General features: G+C 33.3%; 3 protein-coding genes across 7 annotated transcripts; 1 reads left to right on the top strand and 2 right to left on the bottom strand.

The window, feature by feature from the left end:
- Window positions 1-1,397: 1,397 nt before the first annotated feature.
- Window positions 1,398-10,278, top strand: LOC133677567 (uncharacterized). Its single transcript, XM_062099646.1, has 7 exons — window positions 1,398-1,887; window positions 2,941-4,082; window positions 4,229-4,285; window positions 4,694-4,798; window positions 4,904-4,946; window positions 6,986-7,315; window positions 8,729-10,278. Exons 1-7 carry the CDS (start codon window positions 1,552-1,554, stop codon window positions 9,980-9,982), a joined length of 3,267 nt encoding a protein of 1,088 aa, XP_061955630.1. The 5' UTR covers window positions 1,398-1,551; the 3' UTR covers window positions 9,983-10,278.
- A 1,764-nt stretch (window positions 10,279-12,042) lies between these two features.
- LOC133677353 (eukaryotic translation initiation factor 3 subunit C-like) lies at window positions 12,043-16,634 on the bottom strand. 2 transcript variants are annotated; one of them, XM_062099338.1, is made up of 4 exons: window positions 16,515-16,634; window positions 16,223-16,256; window positions 14,312-16,096; window positions 12,043-13,197 (listed from the first exon to the last, which is right to left on the bottom strand). In XM_062099338.1, exons 2-4 carry the CDS (start codon window positions 16,244-16,246, stop codon window positions 12,268-12,270), a joined length of 2,739 nt encoding a protein of 912 aa, XP_061955322.1. In that variant the 5' UTR covers window positions 16,247-16,256; window positions 16,515-16,634; the 3' UTR covers window positions 12,043-12,267. The 2 variants fall into 2 exon arrangements, with proteins under 2 accessions (XP_061955322.1, XP_061955323.1); XM_062099339.1 differs by having other exon boundaries at window positions 16,223-16,251; window positions 16,515-16,632.
- A 5,288-nt stretch (window positions 16,635-21,922) lies between these two features.
- LOC133676720 (uncharacterized) lies at window positions 21,923-25,039 on the bottom strand. 4 transcript variants are annotated; one of them, XM_062098447.1, is made up of 5 exons: window positions 24,584-25,038; window positions 24,319-24,477; window positions 23,560-23,641; window positions 22,424-22,599; window positions 21,923-22,288 (listed from the first exon to the last, which is right to left on the bottom strand). In XM_062098447.1, exons 1-4 carry the CDS (start codon window positions 24,911-24,913, stop codon window positions 22,448-22,450), a joined length of 723 nt encoding a protein of 240 aa, XP_061954431.1. In that variant the 5' UTR covers window positions 24,914-25,038; the 3' UTR covers window positions 21,923-22,288; window positions 22,424-22,447. The 4 variants fall into 4 exon arrangements, with proteins under 4 accessions (XP_061954431.1, XP_061954430.1, XP_061954429.1 ...); XM_062098446.1 differs by having other exon boundaries at window positions 21,923-22,270; window positions 24,584-25,037; XM_062098445.1 differs by having other exon boundaries at window positions 21,923-22,599.
- Window positions 25,040-25,846: the final 807 nt, after the last annotated feature.

Below are 25,846 nucleotides of genomic sequence, written 5' to 3'. Positions count from 1 at the left end.
ATCCGTGAGGCCCATAGGCCAAAACATACAATACCTTACTAGTGGGGTGGAGTGTTACATAACCAAACAAAAATTCCCAATTCTATATATATTTTTTAAGGTTACATGAATGGTAAAATAACATCTCATCAATGAATCTACTCTTGTCAAAAGAAATTCATTAATATTAAAATCAATCTCTTTAGTGGTTGAAATATAGTCGACCAATTAATTTCTCACTCCCCTTTATTTTCAATAATCCTCTCTCTTATGAAATTTCAAGGGCTAAAAGATAAATAAAAGGAAAATAATCTATTTAAAAATTAAATATTTTAATCTCAAGGCTCGTAAACCTATTTTTTTAAGTGTTCTAATTTTATTAGGAAATTAAGTAAAAATTAAATGATATTTTATTAAAAAAAACACAACTTTTTTATTAATTAATTTCAATTTATTTAAATTAAAATCGAATACTCGGCAAGCCAAATACATATTTAACTAATCTATTTTAACTAATCTAAATTAAAAAAAGATAAAAGTTAAAAAAAAAACTAGACGCTTGAGCCTAGGTAGCCCAAACAAACTTGACCTCGTTAAATAAAAAAGCCACATGCAAGCCTACAAGGCTAGACCCGTGCACCCAACCTTTTATTTTTTTATATCAAAGGGGGTAGAAGACTAGTCATGCGCCTCAATTTATTTTATTTTTAAAAAATATAAAGATAAATGACACATCTGCTTACCTCCCAGGTTTCTTACCACTATAAAAGTGGTTGAAAAATTAAGTTGAGTAATTTTTACCCAATAAACTAATTTTTTTAAAAGAATTTATTTTCACTTAAAAACAATGGAAAAACATCATTATAACCTCAAAAATTAATCTCATAAAAAAAAACCCATTTCAGTAGAATAACACAAAATCAACATAAAAAAAAATCTTTAATATTGATCAATTTTTTATAACATAGAATCTTGAAAACATCTTAATCTCATTTCCTTTGTCAAGGAGAGTATTTTGATATAAAATTTAATTATTTTTATCAATGAAATTTGACCTACCAACTCTTTTTTTCTCTTTTCTGTAACTCTTTTTTCAACATAGAAATAAATAAAATTAAGGTCTGGATACAACCCTTTTTTTTTTTATAAAAAAAATGCTATTTATCTTTTATACTTTTTAATTTTAGCTCCCTAACTCTCAATCTGTTCTAAATAGTAATGTTGATTTATTTTGTAAAATGCACAAAAATGAAAAATGACACTTTTTAAAGAACATGATAACCTATTAAAATTAAATCAGAACAAATAAGGAAATTCAAACACTAATAAATACAATATCTAATAACTAAATAAAAAAAATGATAAAAAATTAAAAGAAAAAAAACAAGTCATTGTATGAATTCACAAAGACTTGTGAAGGGATGAATAGTAAAATCAAGAGCCCTCGTAGATTTCTTCTTGATCTTAACGATGGCAGACAGTAGACACCTTCAATACCTCACTCACCTCAAAAATAATAAATAATTCATTAAAAACCAGGCTCACTCTCTCCCTCTCTTCCTCTAGCTAGCCATGTCTATGTCAGTCTTCAAGACGATGAAACTTGTTCCATTAACCGTTAAAACACTGCACCACAGGATCATCAGAAACACTGTAATGGGTCCTCGAAGACAGCCACTTATCATTAATCGTTCGTACTCGACAACCCCAACTGGAAGAACAAAAAAGCCATGGACAGATGCAATGAACGTGCTGTACAACAGAATATCGTCACTTGCAGATCAAAGGATCACCATTTCACTATTTCTCAATCAATGGGTCCTTGAACGACAACCCGTCAACAAAAATCAGCTCCGTGAATTCATCAAGGAGCTCCGGTTCCATAAACGATATGCTCATGCTCTTGAGGTATATATATATATATGTTTGTGTGTGTGATGCGTGCATACTGAAATTGGTTTTGATTGAACCCAGTGGGTTCTTGAGAACAACCAATTTGATTGCTTAATGAGTGTTTGCTATTTTTTATATAGCTTTCTGTTTTTGTATTTGGGGTACCGAGAAGAGGACAATGAAGGACAGAAACATGTTGTCTGAAGTTTTTGATTTGGCCCCAAATGTCTAATTATCGATTTATTTGAAAAACAAGTCTAATAATCTCAATTTTGAGTTAGTTTGGGGGGGGGGGGGGGGTTGTGTTGGTTTTAAGTATCTCTGGGTAATGTCACGTTGTGTTATTGTGTTCAATCAACTCAAAGTATGTTCATCCCACTAGCAACACATTTGGAACTCACTACCGTTGCCTATTAGGTAGAGCAACTACTGCTTTCCTACAAGTTTTGGTGGTGCTGGTGCTGATAGTTAATTTTAGGCCGAGTCGAAAATGTGATAGCATGAGCTTGCTGTCAATGGCCCATTCTTGGTATGATGTGGTCCTGCTAGGCTTGTTGATTATGGCTGATTTATAACAGCAAAACTCTTATCACGGAGAGCTTATGCTTCTTGGTTGATGAAGTGGGGGTGGGCGGAGTCCACGAACTGATATTTGGACACATTTTCAGTCCTGACCAATATGGCTTGATATTGCATGTTAAATTATGCTGCTGATGTGCGACTACAAAAGGCAGATTGATAGAGCACAGGATATCATTATGGAAGTAATGTGTAATCATAATACTAATTCAAGAAAACAATCAAGATATCCTGCTTGAAATTTTATTTGCAATTTATGCTGGATTAATTCCACGTTATTTCCTGTTGTTGTGCCTTTCATGGCAGTTGACGCATAAAAGCTCAACTATGGTAGCATTCTAGCTTCTATGGCCGCGGGGAATAAGTTCATTATACTTAATTTGATGGATAAACTTTTAGCTGATTCTTTCTTTCATTTCTCAAAAAAAATATTTTTATTATTTCACAATCTCATTTCCTGAGAAGCATGTCTGATTAAAATTCTCCCAGATTTCAACGTGGATGACTGACAGTGGGTACTTTGAACTTGCATCACAAGATGTCACCGTTCAGCTGGACTTGATCTCAAAGGTTCATGGGATAGAACAAGCACAGAAGCTCTTCAATAACACTCCACAACACTTAAAGGTTCTAAAGGTTTATAGTGCACTCCTCAACTGCTATGCCAAAGCAAAATTGGTGGAAAAAGCAGAGTCTGTCGTGCAGGAGATGAAGAGCCTAGGTTTTGCCAACACATTGTTGGTTTACAATGTCATCCTTAATTTTTATTATCAGACTGGAAACCCTGAGAAAATCAACAGTCTGATGCAAGAAATGGAACAAAATGGTATTGGCTGTGACAAATTTGCACATTCCATACAACTGAGTGCATACGCATCTGTTTCTGACATTGTAGGCATTGAGAAGACTCTGGCAAAAATGGAATCTGATCCCAACGTTTTCTTGGACTGGACCTCGTACACTGCTGCTGCAAAAGGATATATAAAAGTTGGACTTGTTGACAAGGCTCTGGAAATGCTGGAGAAATCTGAGAGACTAGTTACTGGTAAAAGAAGGGGAACAGCATATGATTCTCTAATCACCCTATATGCTGCAACTGGGAAGACAAATGAAGTCTTAAGAATTTGGGAACTTTACAAGAAAAACGAGAAGGTTTACAAAGAGGCATATATTAGTATCATAACCTCTCTATTGAAGTTAGATGACTTTGAAAATGCAGAAAAGATTTTTGAGGAGTGGGAGTTCCAGAATCATTCTTGTTATGATATCCATATTCCAAACTTCCTTATTGATGCCTATTCGAGAAAAGGTCTCGTGGAGAAGGCTGAAAGATTAATTGATAGGGCAATATCAGAAGGAGGGGAACCTAATGCAAAAACATGGTACCATTTGGCAACAGGGTATCTTCAGAATGGCCAAACTCTGAAGGCCGTGGAAGCAATGAAGAAAGCAGTAGTGGTTTCTGGACGAATGTGGAAGCCAAGCAATGAAATTTTAGCTAACTGTTTGGGGTACTTGAAAGTGGAGGGAGATTTGGGGAAACTGATGAATTTCATGGACCTACTTAGGGATAATTATATTATTTCCTTGGATATTCAAGAAAGATTGTTGAATCACATTAAGAATGCGAAGTGAAGCTCAGATGTGCTGGGTGCTTTGAATAACAATTAACTTGAATTTTAAGATCAGAGGGGGTTGGCAATTATTGCAAATCAGGTAGAGAAAAAAAAGGCACACAGAAATCTGAAAAATTGGGGGATGATGTTTCTTCTGGCAGTCTTTTAGTTAGCAGTGATTTGGTCCATGATCAAGCAACTTCTTGCAGATTTGCTGGGTAAACTCCTGAGTGAACTTAACTCCCATTATCGTGCAAAAATTAGTTCTTTTACCTGGTCTTTTAGAAATGAAAATCCTTAGGACCTTATCAACAAGGCAAATGTCAAATACATGGAAAACTGAAGCATGTTCGTGGTCTTATTCAGCAATAAGGTTTCTTCAATAGCGAGCGGAAATGACCAAAAAGCAACCCTGGTTTCTAGGCACAGCTGGACCCCAGGTAATGACAGTGTGTAGGCCTGTCTGAAAAACTTGGAAGAGGAGACCAGGAGGAAGCCGTTGAATTTGTTAACCGGGATATAAGGATATCATCTTTGTCAATGTTCAGGATAACTGAATTATAATACACATCTGATAACAATCTCAGATGCACCATGTTCTTCGAATTTGGATTGTGATTCTTCAGTGCTATTGAAGCGAAACTAAAGCCAGAGATTGTTACAGCCATTGCAGACCAAATAGAACCGCAACAAAGGAAGATATCAGATACAATTCCAGGGAACTTTATGAAGTGAAAGCTCCAACTAGCACGAGGACCATGGATTTAGTTGGGGAAGTCCATTTACTGTAGCCCAAGTTATAACGCAAATCAAGCTATTTGTTCTGTGCTGTATAGATGGTTTGTTTCAGAATTAGCTCGCAAGCAAATGCATTTCATGGTTTGCTGGGGGTCAAATGAAATGTATCAGATGTCCATAAATGTGAACTGGGGGCAGAGACCATAATCCCAGTCAATATCATGGTTTAAACTCATCCCATCAAGGATTATATCATCTAGGAGAACATTAAGGTAGACAGAAGGTGTCACTTTCAATTTATATGCATATAACAGTAATTTTATTCCTTCTTTAGATATTCAAGACAGATCTTTGACTTGTATTGGGACTCATATTTAGATGTATTCAGGGCTCTGAAAGGCTTTTCTCTGGATGCAAACACCACCACCCTGGAGTCCTCAAGTCCAGAGGAGGATAGCAGTGATGACTGATGTGCATACCAAGCTGATCGATTTCCCCTCTTTTTTTCCCCTTACTCAATTGAATATTGACAATTAAATTGGAGTGGCTTATCCAGTATCTTTGTTTGAAAAACAGAAGCATTCCTTAATCTTACTTGGACCAACATTAGTTAGAGATTCAAATGCTGTGCAGTACAAAGATGCAAAAGGGAAAAAGGGTATGGCAACTTATATGCCATGCTCCAGTAGTGATGTACGACACTCGAGCAATCCACATCACAGCTGCTTGCCTAAGATACTTTGATTTTATTTTATTTTTTTAATTTTTAATTTTATCTTTATTGTTTAATTTTATTGAATATTCATATTACATTTAATACTTAATTTTTTTTATCATAATTTTAAAACTTTTAAAACTCGACCTAAGAGTTGATTCTTATCATATCCTGAGTCATGAGTTGGGTCGAATAATCAGGGTCATCAGGATTAGATTTTTATTATGCAGGAAGTAAAAATAAAATTATTTTGATAAAAAAATAATAGCAAAAAAAAAAAAATCAATAGTTATTGACATGATTTTTTCGTAACTAATCACTTGAAATTTTATTCATCTAAAAAGAAAAATATTATATTATTTTGATAAAAAATAATGGAGAAAAAATTTAATTATAATCCTCTTTTTTATTGGTTCTTCTTTGTTTTAGATTGTTTTTTTCTTCTTTAGTTTCACCTATTTTCATTTGATTTTGTTTTGTTTTTATATTAAGTATGATATTTATTCTCTTGATTGTTGTTTTTATTTTATTTTGTTCTTGTCGTTTTCTTTTAATTTTGTCTCTCAATATTTTATTTTAGTTCTTTTTTTTTTAGATTTAGTTTTTATTTTTTAATTGTTTTTTTTTTAATTTTTCAATTTTGTCCCTCACATTTTATTTCATTTGTTTTTTTATCCAATTTTGGTTCTCATTGTTTTAATTTCTCTTTGTCTATTCTTTTTTTTATTTTTTTATTAAATCCCTCATTATTTTTTTCATTATTTTTTATAACAGATTTGGTTATCTTATTTTGATGGTTAAGAATTTTATTTAAGATTTGTTTTTGGTTTTGTAAATAGTCATTTTGATCTCATAATCAAAATTGCTTGTTTTGAAAATTAATCCAATTTAATTTTATTTTTTAATTTTATTTTTTAATATTAGATTATTGAATCTTAAATTTTTTGTTATTTATTTATTTTTTTAGATTATCTCAAACAATAAGTTAATCAAATAAACTCAAGTTGACTTAGTTATCATTATTTAAATATATTTTTATGTTAAAAAAAAAATACCGCTGACTTGCTAAATATCTATTGACATGATATTTGATATATATATATATCAGGCTCTCAAAAATTGAGGTAGGAAAATGACTGAGGCGTTCCGGTTTGTATGATTTGATTTTTTTTATTATTATTTTATAGAAATACAAGATATCCCTATTAAATTGTGTTTTTTTAAAAAATTTAATTTCTAAATTTTTTAAAATTTAAATTAATTTTTATATATATATTTTTAGATTATTTTGATGTTTTAATAATAAAAATAATGTTTTTAATATATTTTTTTAAAAATACTTAATTTTCTTTTAATTATAATCTCAAATAGACCCATATTCATTTGTAACTTTAACATTCAAGTTGGGCCAAAATCACCAGCCCACTATCTTCTTTAAAACCCTCCTTGAACCCTTCTCTCTCAAATTCACAGTTGCTATTGGTATTCTTTGCAGCAAATGAATCTCCTTCGATTAGCCTATGTATCCTCTACGATCAGTCGCTTGAATCCCAAAAACGTAGTGGGCATTCGATTTTTTTACTCAAAAATACAAAACCCAAGATCTAGAGAGCCACCGTGGAAAGGCCCCTTCACTCGACTGTCACGTCGTCTTTCAAGAATCAGAGACCACAATGTCTCAGTGATTCCAGTTCTCGACAAATGGATTCAAGAAGGAGAAACTATTTGGGAAGATTTAATCCATGCCCTAATCAAGGAGTTACGTCATTACAGGCGTTATCATCATGCTCTTGAGGTATTTAATCCCATAATTTTTTTTGAAATTTCCTTTTTATAAAGTGGGAACCTTTGAAGTGTAAAGAAATGAATTTGATTGAGAACTTTTTTTTGGGTTCACATAATTTTTTATGATATGAAAAGGGTTTGCTTTTGCTTGTTGAGATACCATTGTGGGTCTCCTGAATTAAGCAACTATTAACAATGATTTTTTTAGTGTTTTTTCTTTTATAGATTAGTGATGACTGTTTTGCTTTTAAGATGCTTATGTTGTTTCATGTTTGCGAAGTAAATTGGATTTTGTTTTTATGAATCTTGACTCCATTTAGGTCTCAAAAATTAAAGTTACTCGCATACTAGTTACTCCAAGTTTTCTACTCAAATTAAGGGGTAACCAGAAGTTAAGAAATCCAATATATATATATATATAAGAAGTGAAGAAATCCCAAATTTTGATTTTCTCAAATATCATCAGGAAGTGAATTATGAGTTAGATAATTTGTTTATAGTATTGTCGTTTTTTTTTCTTCAAATGTTTTCAATAACAGATGATGACTTAGAAAACTTCTTTATAGCGTTGTCATGTAGCCCATTTCTACACTTCTATTAAATGGTTTTACACAAATAAATAGTAGGTTTCTACTGAAGCTTTTAGTGTCATTACTTTTATCTGATTTTCAGAGAAGCAATTCTGTGTTTACTTTTATTTTAGTATCCCATAAGAGAAAAATGCTATTACAAATTCTTCCTTTTACTAATATCTTCATCTTCTTCTTCTTTTCAAAAGAAGTATTGTTCTCATTATGATCAAAGTTACATCTAAGTTGCACCACATGAGTTCTTCGGGTAAACCGGAATCAGCTTATCATGATGTATTGTTATAAACTCCTTAACATAAATTTCTAATTATTTTTTGTCCAATTAAGTTTGGACTAGTTTATGTTATTTATGGTAGGAATGTCTCTTACCATATGATCTTTCTCTTATTTTTACATTCTTGTGATTAGAGAGCGTGACCTTTTAAAATTTAGAAATGAAATTAGTATATTCCCCTTGATTTTATGTTTGAATTCAGTTGTATGTTCAGGTAAAACTCTGCCATAAATGAGCTTTCAGCCAGCATGCTAATGGTCATTGAATAACGTTATTGTGCCACTTCACACAAGTAGTATAAGGCTTTGAAGTTAATGTACTTAATAATCAATTGCATTGTCATGCTCGACATTCTATATGCATGTGATGCTGTGGGATTCTGACACTGCTTCTTTGTTGTCCTTCATCTCTGCTTCTCTTGCGTAACAATATATTCATGTTAGTGATTCTAATGTATGTTAGATAAATGATGATATCTTGGATGTTATCTTTATTTTTAATGATATTATGATTTTATAATGCGGGTTACTAATTTGTGGATCTTACTACTTTTTCCCAGATTTCGATGTGGATGACTGACAAAAGATATCTTGCTCTGACATCACGTGCTGTTGCAGTGCGGCTGGACTTGATCTCGAAAGTTCATGGGATAGAACAAGTAGAAAACTATTTCAATAACATTCCAACAAAATTAAAAGGACTTGAGAGTTATGGTGCACTTCTCAACTGCTATGCCTATGTAAAATCTGTGGAAAAAGCAGAGGCTGTGATGCAGAGAATGAGGGAATTGGGTTTTGCCAGAAAACCCTTAATTTTCACAGTCATGCTTAACCTTTATTACAAGACCGGGAACACTGAGAAACTTGACCCTCTGATGCGAGAAATGGAGGAAAATGGCATTGCTTTTGATAAATTTGCGTATTGCATACGTCTAAGTTCATATGCAGCCGCTTCTGACATTGAGGGAATGGAGAAGACTCTAAAAAGGATAGAATCTGATCCCAATGTTGTTTTGGACTGGGCCACTTATGCTACTGTGGCAAATGGCTATTCAAAAGTTGGGCTTTTGGACAAAGCTCTGGAAAAGCTAAAGAGATGCGAGAGACTGATTACTGGAGAAAGACGAAGTACACCATATGATTACCTTATGACACAATATGCCACAACTGGGACAAAAGAAGATGTCTTGAGGGTTTGGGAACTTCACAGGAAGCATGTTGGGAATCGGACAAATATTAGTGTCATTACCTCTCTGTTGAAGTTTGATGACCTTGAAAGCGCAGAGAAGATTTTTGAGGAGTGGGAATCCCAAAAGTTATGTGGTGACATCATCATTCCAAACTTCCTTGTCGATGCTTATTCTAGGAAAGGTCTTTTGGAGAAGGCTGAAATGCTTCTGCAGAGAACAATATCAAATGGTACAAAACCTAATGCAAATACATGGTATTTATTGGCAAAAGGGTATCTTCAGCATAATCAAACTCCAAAGGCGGTGGAAGCAATGAAGGAAATGATAGTTTTATCTGGACCAAGGAGCAGACCCAGCACTGTAAGTTGGGTTGCCTGTTTGCAGCACTTGAAAGACTCCGGGGACATGGATAATGCAGAGGGCTTCATAAATCTACTCAGGGAAAAAGATATTATTTCTATAGATATTCAAGACAAATTATTAAGTTATATTAAAGACAGGGACTCGAGGTTAGATGCACTTAGTGCACTCAAAGGTAGTTCTTTACATGGAATCAGCGTCACGCATGGGATTCCAAGACCAGATCAGGCACAGAAGGATAGTAGTGATTCAGTGTCAGGTTGAGGAAAGCACCGAGGCTTCAAGGGAGGGCTCATATTTCTGCCCATAACCCTTGTCAGCTACGAACATTCAGACCAGAAACGCTTCAAAATCCATCCTGTGTTCCTATCTAATCCATCTATAACAGATACTATTGTGTTCGTATTGTTAGTTCTATGCCAATTTCTGTCAGAAGTTGGGACAGCAGGTAATATGAATTGAGAAGACAATCAATGTACTATGAAGAAGACAAATATTATCACCATAAAAAAAATTAATGAATCTCAAAATAATAGATTAAACAACTTTTTCTAACCAAATTTAAGGATGTAATTTTCATTATAACGTGTTTCAACTTTTATTTAGGGATTTATAGTTTGATCGCTTGTGGTTTAGTTGGTCCATATTATGTTTATTGAGCTTTAATGGTATTATGATAATGATTATTTTTTAAAAATATTTTTTAAAAAAAAATATATTAAAATAATATTTATTTTTTATTTTTTAAAATTTATTTTTGATATTAACATGTTAAAATATATAAAAATACTAAAAAAATAAATTAAAGTAAAGAAAAAAAATAAAAAATAAATTTTATTTAAAATAGTTTTAAAACGTAAAAACATAAATAATCATGCCAATGAACCATTAATTTAGTTTGTATTTTACTAAAATTTCCATTTCTTCTTTTAATGTTTTCCCATTTGGGATTTGATACTTTAAAATATGATTAAGGAAGTGCCTTTTACTTTATTTTCTTTTAATACCCTTCTACAGAACATAAAATAACGAAGTGTTTTGATTTTTTTTAATCAGTAACTATAGTGTTTTGAAGTTTTTTTTTTTAAAAAAATATATTTTTTAAACATAAAATAACTTTCTGATCCTTCGCCTTGTTTCCTTGCCATTTTTTCAATTTGAAATCCTCACTAGCTTCCTCTCTCAACTCTCCTTTTACATTTCTTAAGAAATTTTAGGGATCAAAATATGCTTCAATAAAAATTTCACGGCGCGAGTATGTGACACGTGTTAATTTTTTACTATTCTAGCAATATTAATTGACAGAAGGTGCAATGGTAATAAAAATGTCACGCACAGGAGTGGTAATAACAACATAGAGATGTATTTTTTTTTGGTACAGTGGAATGAAAAAAGAGAAGAAGAAAACTAGCGTCCCTTGAGATAACTAACAAGTAAACAAGAAATCTATGGGGAAGGAGAATTCCAAATAAAAAACTCAATCATCTGTTCAGCTCCCATCTTGGCTAAGAAATAAGCACAGGAGTTAGCTTCATTTAACTTATGATAGATATAAACCTCCAAATCTGTGGCTAAAATATTTCTGATATCCATGATAACTGCCCTGGGCGATGGAACTGAGTATGATTATCATGCACTAGGTGTAATGCTTCCAAGCAATCTAAATTACAAACAATTTGACTGTAACCTTGATTCCAAGCAACCAGCTAGCCATGTTTAAGGGCCAATAGTTCTGGAAGAAGGTTTGTTCTGACTGTAACCTGCAAAACCTGAGAAATCCATTAGCCATTTGTCATCCCGATTCTTGACGAGACCACCAAAACCAATTCGTCCTGGGTTTCAAAGAGAGCTTCCGTCCGCATCCAACTTAACTGCATCTGACTCTGGACGTTGCCAAAAATCGGAGCAGTAACATTACAACTATTATCAGTAGTTTCCCAGGCTGCATGACAATCAACTACTAGGTAGCTACTCAGGTGCAAAAGCCCGACATCCCCGCTGTAGTTATCATGATAAGTTAGAATAATTATGCCTCCATATAAACCACAATCCTGCAAGGAAAGTAACAGAGAGATGTGTGAGCTGCGAGGCATTAACCCTTTTAATTTATTTATTTATTCTAAATAGCACTTACGTGGAATGAGTACATGTCACATGACATGCATGGTATATTATTTGATAACTGGAAATCAATACTGCTGGTGAAAGTGAAAAATACCAGAGGGTTAGCATACAGCACGGATTATTCTTTCACCATTTAATTCCTCTACTTCATTTCTTCTCAGTAAACAGACAGACAGTCACAACTACGTGCAAGCAAAAGCAGCTAGAAACAGGATGACTGTGATGGAGTTCATTATTTTGATCGAGATTTCCACAAAGACGAGTTCTGATAATGAAGAGTGTTTGACAAGAAATGGAAACAACAAAACAAACTTCCTAGTTTACTACTCGATTCCAAATAAGGTTCCTATCAATATCAAGAGCAATTAGAAAAGCAGAAAATTGGTTGTTGTAATCTCTTTCCAGTGGTTTCTAGCAAAATTTCTTCAAGCACGAGCTCCCCTTTGGAGATTAACCATGCGAGATGAACCATCCTGATACCTTGAGCCTCCAGAATATCCACCTCCTGCTCGTAAGTGACCAGCCCCCCTCGAATGGCCACCCCCAACAACTTGGCCTAGGTCCTGGGATCTTCCACCACCACTATATCCAGAACGGCTATAACCTGGCCTTCCCTGAATGAAAGATGAGTTTTCTTGCCACTTACCACCTGAGGCAGCCGCATTAGCGAAATCCTGGCCTTCTCTCCGCCTCTGAGGCAAATCCAGACCACCACCACCAATCCTAGTCTCTATTGCTCTTTCATTACTTTCAACAAGGATTGACAGCTTCTCTGTCAGCTGGAATGCCAGAGCCTGCAACCATGTGCGCTCAATGTCATAGAAGACGATGCACTGAGTTGGCTGGTCCCAACTTGCATGGAGCTCCTCATTGATCATCATTTTGCTTACAATGATCCGAGTCTGGATTGGTGAAAGGCCAAACATTTTGCTCAGCAGGTCCAAGCCCACTGAATCATAGGAGGAAGAGTAGGAAAAGAGGTAGGTCCTCAGAGCTTCTTCCTTTATCTTGGCTTTGAGCATTTCAAGAACACCATCTCTATCTCTGAGGAGCTTCCAGACATCAAGAGAGTTGATAACATCAAAGGCCTTCTGGAAGTCTCCTTTGGTAAGGGCCCGTGTAGCAGCCATTACATGATCCCTGACATTTTCAGGAGGACCAGTGAAAGTTTGCCTCTCAGTTACCTCGAGCGACCGCCTAAATGTCTTGCTAATGACTTTGCGCTTAGCATCATAAATGTTGGCTGCCATGTTGGGGACCTCCAGCAGCATTGCACAAATTAGATGAACAGACTCTAGAAGCTCAAGATTTATGTGCATATGATATGGCATCTGACGTCTCCTTTCCAGTCTTTCCTGTTTAAATCAATTAGTTGCGCCAGTGAGTAGGTGTCCTTGGACAAATGATCAAATATGACGGATATAAATCTAAGAGCAGCATTTACCCAAGAAAAAAGCTGTGTAAAAAATGATATATCCAAGACTTTAAGTTTATTCACTGAAGCTAACAAATGTAGAGCAACATATTCATGCTCAACGGCAATTCATAGGTCTTATTTTTTCATAATCCATGAGCTTTTAAAATTTTACTCAAGATGAGATATGAAAGGTGGAATATTTACTGCATTGCGATAAAAGACCAAATGCTTGCTCTAGTTACATACACTAATACGGGCATTGATAGCACTGAATATATACTCATACACGCATCTAAAATCAACTGAATATATATGCATATACATGCATCTAAAATCAACTGCAACTGAATATATAGATAGGACCACTCCTCACAAAAAATGAAATTACAAAGTCCAGTGGTATTTTCTCCATCATAATTATCACCATAATTATTGTGAAGAAACATTCACAATGATTAACCTAGGACAGTTTATTTGTGAAAATGTATGTATGACAAAAAATGGACCACATCTTCAAGAATTACATGCTGAATATCACAAGAAATAAACACTTATACTTGCAAAGAAATGGATGGGTGATAAATCAAATCACAATACACAACATTTGCACATAATTGTCAGCAAATAATAAGAGTCTGAATAAACATGATCGATGCAACTAATCTAGAACCTGTTTTAACTAGGATACAAAATATAAGAGTTAAAAAAAAACATGATGAACACATAGAAATCAAAACTTAGTATATAAAGCTGAAGTACATGACAAGTGATTAAATCTGGTGCCTAGACTGTAAGCATAGCCCTCAGCATTCAACTCAAAACAATGAGCTAAATGTCCAGAAACAAAATCAGCCCTGGCAGCTATTGTTGACTGCTTATCCAAGCAAAATCATGAGCTTCTCGAGACAAGTAAACTGTCCTTCACCCAGCTTGAATTATGAGACAAACTACAGCTTAGCTTTACAGTCTCCACAGAAATAACAAAAGCAACTCCTTAAGCACAGCAAGTATGACAAAAAATAATCATTAGAAAATAAGAAGAAGAGCAGCACCTGTTCTTGAGTCTTCTCATGATATCGACTTTGTGAAACACCTTGTGCAAGCAACTCTTTCACCCTCCCACCAGAATATAACTCAAAAAGGCAGCCATGTGCTTCAGTGATCATCCCAACACGGAATGCACATAAACCAAGCTGTGCCATAGCCCTGTTAAAAAGTATCTGGCTTGAAATGTCCATGTGCTGAATATTATCTTGCAGGTGACTCATCAATAACAGGTCACGGGAGGTTGAGAACTCATCCAGGAGAGCATGATGGTAGATATCACAGAGCATAGCACGAGCTTTGGTCCGCTCATCTCCAGACTTGTAAATGAGGGAGACTAAAGCATCCATCATCGTTCTGCTATTCTCAGGAAAGGTAGGCTTTCGAGACACAAGCTCAGAAGTAACAACAAATGCAGAGGAACCCCTACTTCCCTCAACCTTAGGCTCCTCACCATTGCCTCCATCTTCTGTTTGTTCAACCAACTTTCTCATGGCATCATAAACCTCTTGCGGTTTGTAATAGATCAGCTCAACTCGTTTCAAAGCAACCTTTGCTGCAGCTTTAAGGTCTCCAACATGCTCTAAATATTCTTGGGCATTCTGAGCAAGAACTAAAAACATTGGTTCATCCTGCAGTCTCTCAACGTACTCATGCGTATGTGGATCAATGCACTGCAAACTCTTGAAGAACTCAGTATCTATCCTCTCAAGAAAAGCCACTAAGTTTCCCCAAATCCGAATTGGACCATTATGGTCTCCTCCTTTTTGGGTTTCATTCTCATCAGGCTCAACTGTGTCATCCACTACAATGCTAGGATACTGTTCCAGAATGTCAAGAATAATAAGCATGTTCTGAACACAATTTTTCCAGACATTGATTGGCATGTGCCCGCTGAGACCTGGACTCACATCAAACTGGGCAGAGACCACACTAAATAGAATCTCCAACTTCTGTGCAGGGGTCTTAGCAACCTTTGTCAGGAAAGTTAGCTGCTCAACCTGCTCAAACCTTCCAGTGCCCCTCCTTCCCCGGGCAGCAACAATTTCTTTAAACTTCTTGTTTACAATATCCCAGGTGATTTCACTAGGATCTTTTGCAAACTGCTTATCCATGAGCTTATCTTTCTTACTCATCATCTTCTCCCAGCCCCCGTCCTTTTCAGTTTGGTCATCCACATTATCCTCATCCTCCTCATTGGACATTGCGATCTTAGAAGGGTCCTCCTCAAACTCCAAATCTGACTCATCCTCCTCTTCAGACTCCTCTTCAGCCTCTGGTTCTTCCTCACTTTCAGGGTGTTCTCTATATTTATTAATTTGGTCTTCATATTGTTTATTGTTTTTCTTCAATTTTTGCTTCATTGCATTCAACGCCTTGGCATTGCTGCTGCTCATTTTCTTTTTTGCTTCCTTATTCGCCAAAGCTTGATTCAAGAAATCTTCGAGCATTACTAGAGCTTTGATGTAAAGAGCAGGGGCCTTCTCTGATTCCATCACCCGCATGACTTTCTCAAGTTGCTTATTAATCTTATCAAAGCTCTCTTGCAAGCTGACCCAGTCATTAATCTTCATTGCATTCTTTATTTGATCAACAGTGGCTGACAGCTCTTCAAAACGTTTGTCTTTGGCTGACCTGACCACACGTTTTTGATCATCAGAGTCATCACTATCACTAGCAGTTTCTCTAAGATATCTGTTTTGAGCAGATTGGGCAGTAGACTCCCCAGCTTCTTCCTTCTCAACCTCATCTTCATCATTTTCACTCTCCTCCTCGTCAGAGTCACTCCCACCCTATAACAAAATCACAAAGTAAAATAAGAACACCCAAAACAACAAAACTAAAAATACCATAAATAGCACCGTGCCCTTCTCCTTGAGTATGAAATAACAAAATTAAAATTAGCAAACTTCACCAACCTGTGTCCAGAAACGCGACGACATTTTGTCTACTCTGCATGGAAAAAACACACAGCAACGAACAAAAAAAAACACAGAATTATACCCCCCGGAAACTAATAAGCAGAGAACTAACTCAACACTAAAGCAAGCAACTAAACTAAACCAAGTTTTAATCTTTAAAACTCACTAGCTCTTAATTGCTCAGTTTACTGTTAACTCGCAGATTAATTTTGTCCAATTCAAAATTGAAATTATATGTTTTTTATCAAAAAAATTCAAAAAGTGAGAGAAAGAGGGAGGGATGGAGTACCTGGATCGAGATGCTTGATTGTTGGATTTGCGAAAAGCTGTTGATGGCGAGGCTGGATTCAGTGAAAGGGTCCCTTTCCTTTTGGAAGAAGGAGATACGCAGCCGTGGATAAAAGATGTGAGGCTCTTATAGTGAGGGTGTATTTGTAATATTGTTCAATATTTAAGATAGTTTTGGCGGTTAATAATCTGTGGTCATAGACGACCCTTAGTCCAAGTTGAATGACACGTCAGTCACCAAGGAACGAATAGTAATTGACCCTGCGTTCTATGGTGGTTTCTCTTGTAATTTTATATAAAAAAACAATTAAATCAGAAGTCAAATTTACTGTATTCATACACATTTTTATATTCACCGCTGGCTAAAGTAAAATAATGCTTTTATCCTTTCCAAGGAAAACCATAAGTCGGCGTATTTTAGATTTTTTTACACAGTTTATTAATCATTTAAAGATTGTACAGGTATATATATATCTTCCATAATTTTTAAACAATTAAATAATATAATCATCCTTAATTTCATAAAAAAAAAATTATACCTTTTGTTTTCATTAGAACAATAAAAAGTCAACTTTTCCCTTGTAGCAAAGGAAAAAATGACAGTGGATTCAAGAGTCTTTTATCTTTTTAAATAGGTTTTATGGTAAATCTCTACATGAAGGATAATTTAGTATTTTTCTCTTAAAATATTAACCTTTTAATCAATAAAATTGCAAGCACTATTTTTTGAACGGTGTGTGTAGTGCCTTCTGGTTATTGAACAAGCTCTTCCACCATATCATTGAATACATCGCTATGTTCTTTTCCACCTGATGCAGCGCATGTCATCGATAATTTGGCGGTTTGTTACCAATTGATTTTCTCTCTTTTTATTTTCTCTTTCCTCGCAATAAATACAAGTTTTTCTCTTTTTGTTTGTTATTTCAATTTTAGTCTTTATTTTTTTAATTTTTCTTTGATAATTTTATAAAAGTTTTATTTGTTTTCAATTTAGTCCTTCAATTCTAATTTTAGGTATTTTATTTTTTCCACTTTGGTCCTTAACGTTTTAATTTCTGATTTTTTTCCCTGGTCCTTTTGTAAAACCTTTTTTATTTTCAATTTAGTCATCAATTCTAATTTTTCATATATAATATTTTTCAATTTGGTACTTGTTCTTTTAATTTCTAATTTTTCCTTGGCCTTTTTATCAAGATTTTGGTGGTTTTTAATTTCATCATTCAATCCAAGTTTGATGTGTTTTTTTTCTCTAATTTGGTCCTTATACTTTTATTTTTTTTTGGTCCTTTATTTTTCAATTTAACCCTCCAATCAAAGATTTTTTCTTGCCCTGTAATTTATTTTTATTTTCACCCTCATTATTTTAATTACTAATTTTTATTTTAAATTATTTCATGCAATTGTTTTTTTTTTCTAATTTTGTTATTCAGCATTTAATTTGTCAAGGAATGGGCTTCTCAGTTTCTCATATATGGTGATTCCGATGTAATGACTCATGCCACGAGTTTTAAAAGTTATCTATGACATAACTTTTAAACTCAACCTAGAGGTCAATCCAGGGCAAGTCCGGGATCACATGTCTAAGAGTTAACCTAGGTAACAAGTCAAGTGGGTTGACCCGTGTAAGGTTGGTTGACCCATGTCAACCCATTTTTTATATATATATAAACATATAAAAATGACATTATTTTGAAAAACAAAATAGAGAAAAAAAAAGGTCAAAGGATTTTGAATAAGTTTTCTCATGGCTTATTGGGTTGCAGGTCAATCCTATTTTTTAATTAGATGATTTCGGGTTAATCCTCCTTTTATTTTTGTTGGAACCTGGCCCAACAGAGGCCTTGGATCACCTGGTTCACGATTTAAATTATCGGGTCGAGATTGTAATTTTTTATTTTAGATTATTTTATTTTATTGATTTTTTTCTCGATTACATTTTTTAACATTTGATTTGTTGAAGATTAGAATTCTATGTTTTTCCATGTATGGTGCTTCACTTCTAATAACATGTGTCTCAGGTTTTAAAATTCATTTGTCACATACTTTTCAAACCAAATCCAGGGATGAACCCGAAGCAAATCCCTAGTCACGGGTCAGGTTAATTGACTTGAATTAACTCGGATCAAGTGGATTGATCCAAGTCAACCCTCTTTTTTATTTTATAAACATGTAAAATGACATTGTTCCTCTTTAAAAAAGAAAAAGGTCAACAAGTTTTGACTAGATTTTTCCAAGGCTAATTGGTTGGTCGAGGCTATGATTCGGGTTATTAGATTTTTATTTTTTTTCTTTTTTAAAACACACTTGTGATGCCTAAATATTTTATGAAAAATTAGAACAGACTAGCAGCGTAGCTTGAGCTCTCGTCTAGTTAGACTACTACACAAGCAATGTAGCCCCTCGCTGTAAACATTGTAGACTCAAAACTATTTATTTATACATTGTGTTTTTTTCTTTCTTGAATTTTATTTTTTATATTTATAGTTTTTATTTATTAAGGATTTTGTTTTCACTTTACATCCTCTCATATATGTGACCTGTCGAAGAAAATTCTGATGTTAAATTAAAGATCATGTTGCGAAATAGAATTTTGGGTTATAGTTAAAAGAAATCAAAGAACAATGATCAAAATAAACAAAAAAATTGAACACATTGTTCAAAAGACACCAAACTATCCCGTTTGGTTCTTGAAGTTTCAATTTATGTATTATTTGGTCCTTAAAGTTTTAGGATTTTACATCTCGATCCTAAACTTTATTTTTCACGTTTCAATCATTGAGTGTTAAAGAGGAGAGAGAAAGTCATAAAAAATAAAAGATCAAAGAAAAGGTCGTTCAAGCATATTTATGCTACAAAAATAACTTATCTCAGTGTCAATATTTTTATCTTGTAGAGAAGGGTTTCATGGAGGTTGTTTGTATTATTTGGTCCTTAAGGTTTTAGATTTTTATGTTTTTGTCCTAAACTTTAATTTGCATGTTTCAATCATTGAGTGTTGAGAGATGAGAGAGAAAGTCGTTTAAAAATGAGAGGAGAAAGAAAATGATGATCGGGTACATTCACGCTACAAGAAAGATCAATTTTAGTGTCAATATTTTTATCTTGTAGAGAGGAGTTTTATGGAGGCCATTGGAATTTTTCATCATGTCAAAAAAAAAAAATTAGGCTTTTGGAACATTTTTTTTATTTAATCTATTTTTGAGGTTTTTGAGTGATTGGGTAGTGCTTTTAGGTTAAAATAGTTTAATAGGTACCTAAAATATTGTTTAGGTGTTTAGAGAAAAAACAAGTTGAAAAATAGATTTTTGAATTTAAAAACTATGGCTTTGACTTTCAAGCCACAAGAGATGGCTGAAATATGAACCATAAGACAATTTCTATTGAAAAAAACAAGGCACGTGAGCCTGATCTTCTAGGACATGCTTAACTAGGCCTTTTCTTTTAGGCCAAGTGTGCAAACTCAAGCGCGCCTGTCCTGTTTATTAAAAAATATTTAATCTTATTTTTTATTTAAATTTTAAAATAAAATTAACTTTAAATAAATTTATTAAAACTATCCAATTATATCACATTTTTAAAGAAAATTAAATTTATTAACAATTACTTTATAAATAATTATATATCACTTAATATGCAAAAGAAATTTAAAACATTTCTCATTAATACTTATATCTATTTTGTTAATTTTTTGTTTTAAATTTTTTATATAATTTTTTTTTTAGAATGATTCACACAAGTCGGCAGAAATGATTAATTCATTGATTTTTTTTTTGTATAAAACATGTCTTCAGGATCATAATAAGTTTTTTTTTTTTTAAAAAAAGAAACAATGCTTCTAATAAAAGTTATCATCAAAACAATTAAAGATATATGTACATGAATAAAAAAAAGGAAGTTTTATTTATTATTAAGAAGACATGTTTTTTACCTATTTAATTTAAGTCATTATAATTTTAACGAATATCTTTTTTAATTGCCATTAATTTTTATTCCATAAATCATGTTGCTAATAAAAGGACATATTATTACTAAACCTAAAAAAAAAAAACTACATAGATAAGAAATGACAGTTTTGACTAAAAAAATATATTTTTTCATGAATTTAAATGTTGTCTTTCTTACAAATATTTATTTTAATTTTTGTATAATTAAATAAAAATAGATTTTAAAAAATATCACATAACAAGCTCTATTCTGGCCCTCTTTCTAAAACATTTTGTATTGTATGTTTCCATTTTCACAGGAAACACAAAATTTTGTGTTGCTACCCTTAAATAATCTGGTGTCATCTTTCATGTATCTTTCAATGTTGAGATGTCATCAAATCGTTAAAAGTTTAATAAATTTTGCATGAAGTTTTGGCACGTCATGAGCCATGAGGTGTCCAAAGAAAGGTAGAGAGGTGCTTTCCTTTAAGATTTTCAGAACTAACCACATCCTTTTCTTCCATTTCTTGAACCTAAAAGAGAGCTAAACACCCATCATACAAATTAACACCACCAAACCATATATTCCAAGAACAAATTGTGACGTATTGGGGATTAGATTCAATAGAATTGTTAGAAAGAAAATCAAAGATGGTTTGTGAGGTTATAAGAGAAAGGAAAGAAAAGAAAGAGGGCTAAAGCTTAAAATGAGTGACTAAATTGATAAGTATGCATAAATCCTATAGTTTTAGATGCTTTTATGTATGAAGAAGTTCTTTAAATGTTTGCTGGATTTTCATAATATATATGTATAACCTTAGTTTTCAATAGAAACTCCATATGATAGTTGCTAAATAAGAGTATGATTGTGAACGATTGAATTATGATGTGTTCTTCTAAAGCAAAAGATAAGTTTTAGCCCAAATATTGTGTTGATATAATTGCACGTGATATGTGAAAAGAGTAAAGCTTGCATTCAAAGAAATTATGGCCACCTATATATTACATATGCTACCAATGTGGTGGTATATGGATATGAGATATTGATGTTGGGCATACATGTTGATGAATTCACTAGGTTATCTCATTAGCAGTTGATGAATTATTTTCAAAGAACCAAAGTGACCAACCAAAGTTTCTTTGGAATCCTAGCTTGAAACTTAAGTGATGCTATTGTATCTTTTATAGGTTAGTTTTTTAGTATGGGTCATTACACATGTAAATGCATATGTAAACATATATCATGCACGAACTCTTTTGGCGTGTGATAGATCAATATGACAACTATGTGTAAAGATGTAAATTATAAGTGAATGATCAAGACAAGACAACAAGATGTCATATAAGTTCCCAAGTTATGTATATTTATACATGTTTTAACTGATTAGGTAACAATAAGAAGCAATTAGAGAGGTTGGTTTACTTAGCTAGCACTATCCTATAGTGAATATATCAAAGATACCAAGTAATTAGGAGAGGGATGTGACAAAAACTAGTTGATTGAAGTACAACCTGTGAGTTTTACTCAGCTAGAGCAAGAGCACATCTGAAAGCGGTTCTGATTTAAAATCTCAAAAATTCTCTCTAGACAGTTTGCATTGGACTAATTCACATATCCAAAATTACAAACTAAAATTTCCCAGAGTTCAAAAATTAAAATAAGCAGAAGATATCCTGGGGTTCAGGAGGAAGCTGAAAATTTGGCACCATACACCCACGTCAATAGTGTAAGCATTCTTAAATGCATCGATCTACCTCGACTTTTCCATTTATTGTTAAAGGAAAGGCTCCCATTATAATCATTCTCTGCATCGAATCAATGGTCCAAATTCTGCCCACATACGATGAACTAAGCCAGAGTTAAACTTTGAGCTTGGACAATGTATAGTTCATATATTCTGCTAAGTTTTTAGGCAATGTGCAAATGCCATACGGTACTCTACTAAAAGTACATACTTGCAAGTTTTCAACAATATTAACTCACCGGATCCATGGTGAGAGAAAAGATCTATTTCTCCAGCTCCCACCCTCCTAGTCTCATTCCAGGGTCATAGTTTGTGAATAGCCTAAATTCATTCCCAAGTTTGCTAGAATGTTGAGGCCTAAAACCACATGAATGCAATCCTAAGAGCTCAGCTGCCCTATCCTTCTGCACGTCTCCTACAAGTCAAGAATATATAATCCATCAGATTCACCAGAAAGCTGGAAAGAAAATACAATGCAACTTCGTTTGGAGTGCTAGCAACACTCACTCTAACACTTGCTTTTCAATACTCACATCTAGAACGTCCACATCACATCTCTTCATTTTAATCAAACTAATTAATTGCAAGAGGAAAAAGATACTAAGAGCTAGTAACAAAAAATTTCCATCATTACAAGCAGTCCAAGACCAAGCAAGAAAGAGATTACACATTAAAACAAGAACAAATACCAGTAGATTACCGTCCCCTAAATTAAATATTTTGCAAGAATCTTCTCTAAGCCCTCAATTTCCATCAACAAAGAACAAGGTGATTTCTCTTTATTGTTTTTTCTTGTTCTGATCAATTATACCAAAGTGATCTATAAACCCGCTAATAATCCACTTAATGGTAATTCCATCAACAGATTTGAGCAACAAGAACAAGACTAGCATCTCTAGTGAAAACCCATGTGTATTTATCCCAGATTCAAGAGATCCCTTGTATTTTTTGAGATCAGGTCCAAAACTCACATATTCTCTACCAAACAAATTTAAAAATCCCACAACTTTCTTGCAAAAGGTCCAAATCCAATTGTCAACCAAGATAATATCACACAAGTAAGTTTTGCTGCGATAGGAGGGATTCTAAAAGAGAGGAAAATGGCATAAAAAATTAAGAGACAGGGAAAGAGAATCAAAACTAGGCAACAGAAAATTTAGGGGAAGGCAAGCATAATAATCTAGAACCCTATAAGCACTTTGTCACTCCAAATAGAGTAAAGAGATGTAAAGTGGATGTTGTAAACAAGCCAAATTTACAGATTGCTGAGATTGGACTAGTAGCATCATTTAGCAGACTCACCAGAGCTTGCAAATGAGAAAGAGCTTATGAATCAAAAGCAATCACAGTAGGATGGAGAACGATCAATGTTTACCTGTGAGTAGAAGCAAATATGATTTTCCTGGTATTGCAAGAAAAGAAATTGCTTGAGCAACCTTTTCTAAACACTCCTGACTCTGCCATCATAAGCATCAGTTAAATGAGACCATGGCCTTTTCACATGACTATTGAACAGTTTGCTGTTTATCAACTAAACAGAAACAAAAAAAAAAAAAAAAAAGAGGGAAAGATCCAGGGCACAATGACAAGAAACAAGCTTCCTTGCATATATATCCACCAGGGACTACAAGACACAGTTGAACAAAATTGAAAACCTGAAGCTTACTAAACATGTACAAGGAATTACCGATCAAGTAGAAATTATGGCACAACAAAATCTGTAATAAAATAACCAGAAAAAAAGAAAACAAATATTAGAGATCTTCTAAGTAGGTCACTATGCCTGAACAAAGGATATCTAATTATTCAACCAATAATACAACAGTTCAAAACCAAATATGGCACAGACAGGTACCACAAAATCTTCTCCTTGGCAACCTTAACATAAAACAAGTAAAACAGACATCTTCAATCTTTCAGTCAAAACAAAAAAAAGATACCCTATTAAATAACATTCCATACATCTTGCATTAGGAGTCTGTAAAATCCTAATAAAATAATCCTTGAAACACATTTTTAACTGTATACGAATTTTTATTATAAGCACTAGTAATACTAGAAACTAATTACATGGCAAAAACAACATGAATTAACACAAATTTAAGTTAAAAGAAAGGCAAACTTTATAACTAACCAAATAAGGAGGATCTGCAACAACAACTTGAAAAGAATGCTTAAGTTGACCAGGCAAATCTTCTGGTTTATTATAATCATAAAACGTGAAATCACTCCCATATTGCTCAAATCTCTTGTCATACTCCAGTAATTGCACATTCACACTCGGATCAATTTTCTGCCAACAAAAAAAGAACCCACTTACCCAAAAACCAAGAAAATTAACAGCACCCACTAAAAAAAGAAGCAAAACCCAGTTCAAAAGTTTCAATTTTGTGTACTACCTTGATGTAAGCATAAAGAGTTGGACAAGCGATACAAACTGCGAGTGAACTGGGATTGGTTAATAAAGCAAGAACCTCGTTTGCTACAGTCTCTGCGGTTAACGGGTCGTACCAAAACTGGCTAAGCCTCCAGTCCTCTGCTACTAAGGCTACTTTCTCTCCGGTTTCAGAACCTTCTCCGTCGGTTTGTGAAGTTTGGTCAGTGATGGGTTGTTGTTGTTGGAGGAACTCTTTCAAAGCAGCCAGAGCGTGTGAACTTAACGTTGGAGGGTCGTCGTCGTCTTCAGTGAAAGCGTTGTCGTTTTGAGGTTTCACTTGCTCTTCTTCCATTTTGTAGCGCTGCAAGATGAAATTGAGGGGACACGGTCCTGCTTTTGTTATTTTATGGCATTGATGAACCACTGAAGTAGGAAAACGAGCTTCAGGGAAACAGTGACTCCTTGTATCATACAAGGGGGTATTATACAAGGGAAACAAGAATTGGGCCTAAGCTAAATTACAAGGGCCATTTGATTTGATTTGATTTTATATCAATGTTTCCATTCTTTTTATTTTATTTTCTTGATTTAGTTTTTAAATTTTTTTAATATTTTACTTTATTTATTTATTTTATCAAATTTTAAACCTTATTATTTTGATTATTATTTTTTAATTATTTTTTAATTTAATTTATTTTTTAATTTAGTCCCTTATTATTTTCTTTTATTAATATTTAATATCAAATTTAGTTTTTATTATTTTGATTGTTATTTTTTTTTAATTTTTGATGATTTAGAATTCTGCTTCATTATGTTTTTTGTTTTCGCCTTCTATGAAGTCATATCAATCTCTTAACCTCAGTCACTGGTTTTGAAAATTAACCCGATTTAACTTTGATCTATTTGGATTTTTTTTTATTTTTTTTAGTTTCATCATTTGACATTAGGTTATTAGCTTTGAGCTTTCTGTTTTTTTTTTGTGGGATTATCTTGAATCGCGAGTTGATCAAGTTAACTCAAATACTTAGTTTTTTTTTAATATTTTTTTATTTAACTTTGATAATTTTTTCTAGGTTTTTTTTTAAGAATTTAAATTTTTATTCGAATCTTATATTGCAGGTGACTGTCTAATAAAATAAGCTCGAGTTGACTCAAGTTTTTTCCTTTGATATTTTTTTAAATTAATTTTTTTTTTAATTTTATTATTTAATATTATATTATTAAACTTTGAGCTTTGTTATTTTTTTTTATTTTATGTAGGATATTTTAATTTCATATCCTCAAT

The sequence above is a fragment of the Populus nigra genome, chromosome 17, assembly GCF_951802175.1.
Source record: "Populus nigra chromosome 17, ddPopNigr1.1, whole genome shotgun sequence".
In the NCBI taxonomy this organism is placed as follows: domain Eukaryota; kingdom Viridiplantae; phylum Streptophyta; class Magnoliopsida; order Malpighiales; family Salicaceae; genus Populus; species Populus nigra.
This window is presented reverse-complemented; position numbering and strand designations above follow the sequence as displayed.

Excerpts from the sequence above, each read along its gene's own strand:
- LOC133677567 (XM_062099646.1), top strand. The coding sequence starts at position 1,552 with ATGTCTATGTCAGTCTTCAAGACGATGAAACTTGTTCCATTAACCGTT. Across the intron at positions 4,799-4,903 it reads ATTCCAGGGAACTTTATGAA|ATGGTTTGTTTCAGAATTAG; the intron begins GTGAAAGCTCCA and ends TGTGCTGTATAG. Across the intron at positions 4,947-6,985 it reads GCAAGCAAATGCATTTCATG|ATTCACAGTTGCTATTGGTA; the intron begins GTTTGCTGGGGG and ends CTTCTCTCTCAA.
- LOC133677353 (XM_062099338.1), bottom strand. The coding sequence starts at position 16,246 with ATGTCGTCGCGTTTCTGGACACAG. Across the intron at positions 16,097-16,222 it reads CGTCGCGTTTCTGGACACAG|GGTGGGAGTGACTCTGACGA; the intron begins GTTGGTGAAGTT and ends ATTTTGTTATAG. Across the intron at positions 13,198-14,311 it reads ATGAGAAGACTCAAGAACAG|GAAAGACTGGAAAGGAGACG; the intron begins GTGCTGCTCTTC and ends TGATTTAAACAG.
- LOC133676720 (XM_062098445.1), bottom strand. The coding sequence starts at position 24,913 with ATGGAAGAAGAGCAAGTGAAACCTCAAAACGACAACGCTTTCACTGAA. Across the intron at positions 23,642-24,318 it reads TTGCAGATCCTCCTTATTTG|AGTCAGGAGTGTTTAGAAAA; the intron begins GTTAGTTATAAA and ends TTATGATGGCAG. Across the intron at positions 22,600-23,559 it reads ATATTTGCTTCTACTCACAG|GAGACGTGCAGAAGGATAGG; the intron begins GTAAACATTGAT and ends CTTGACTTGTAG.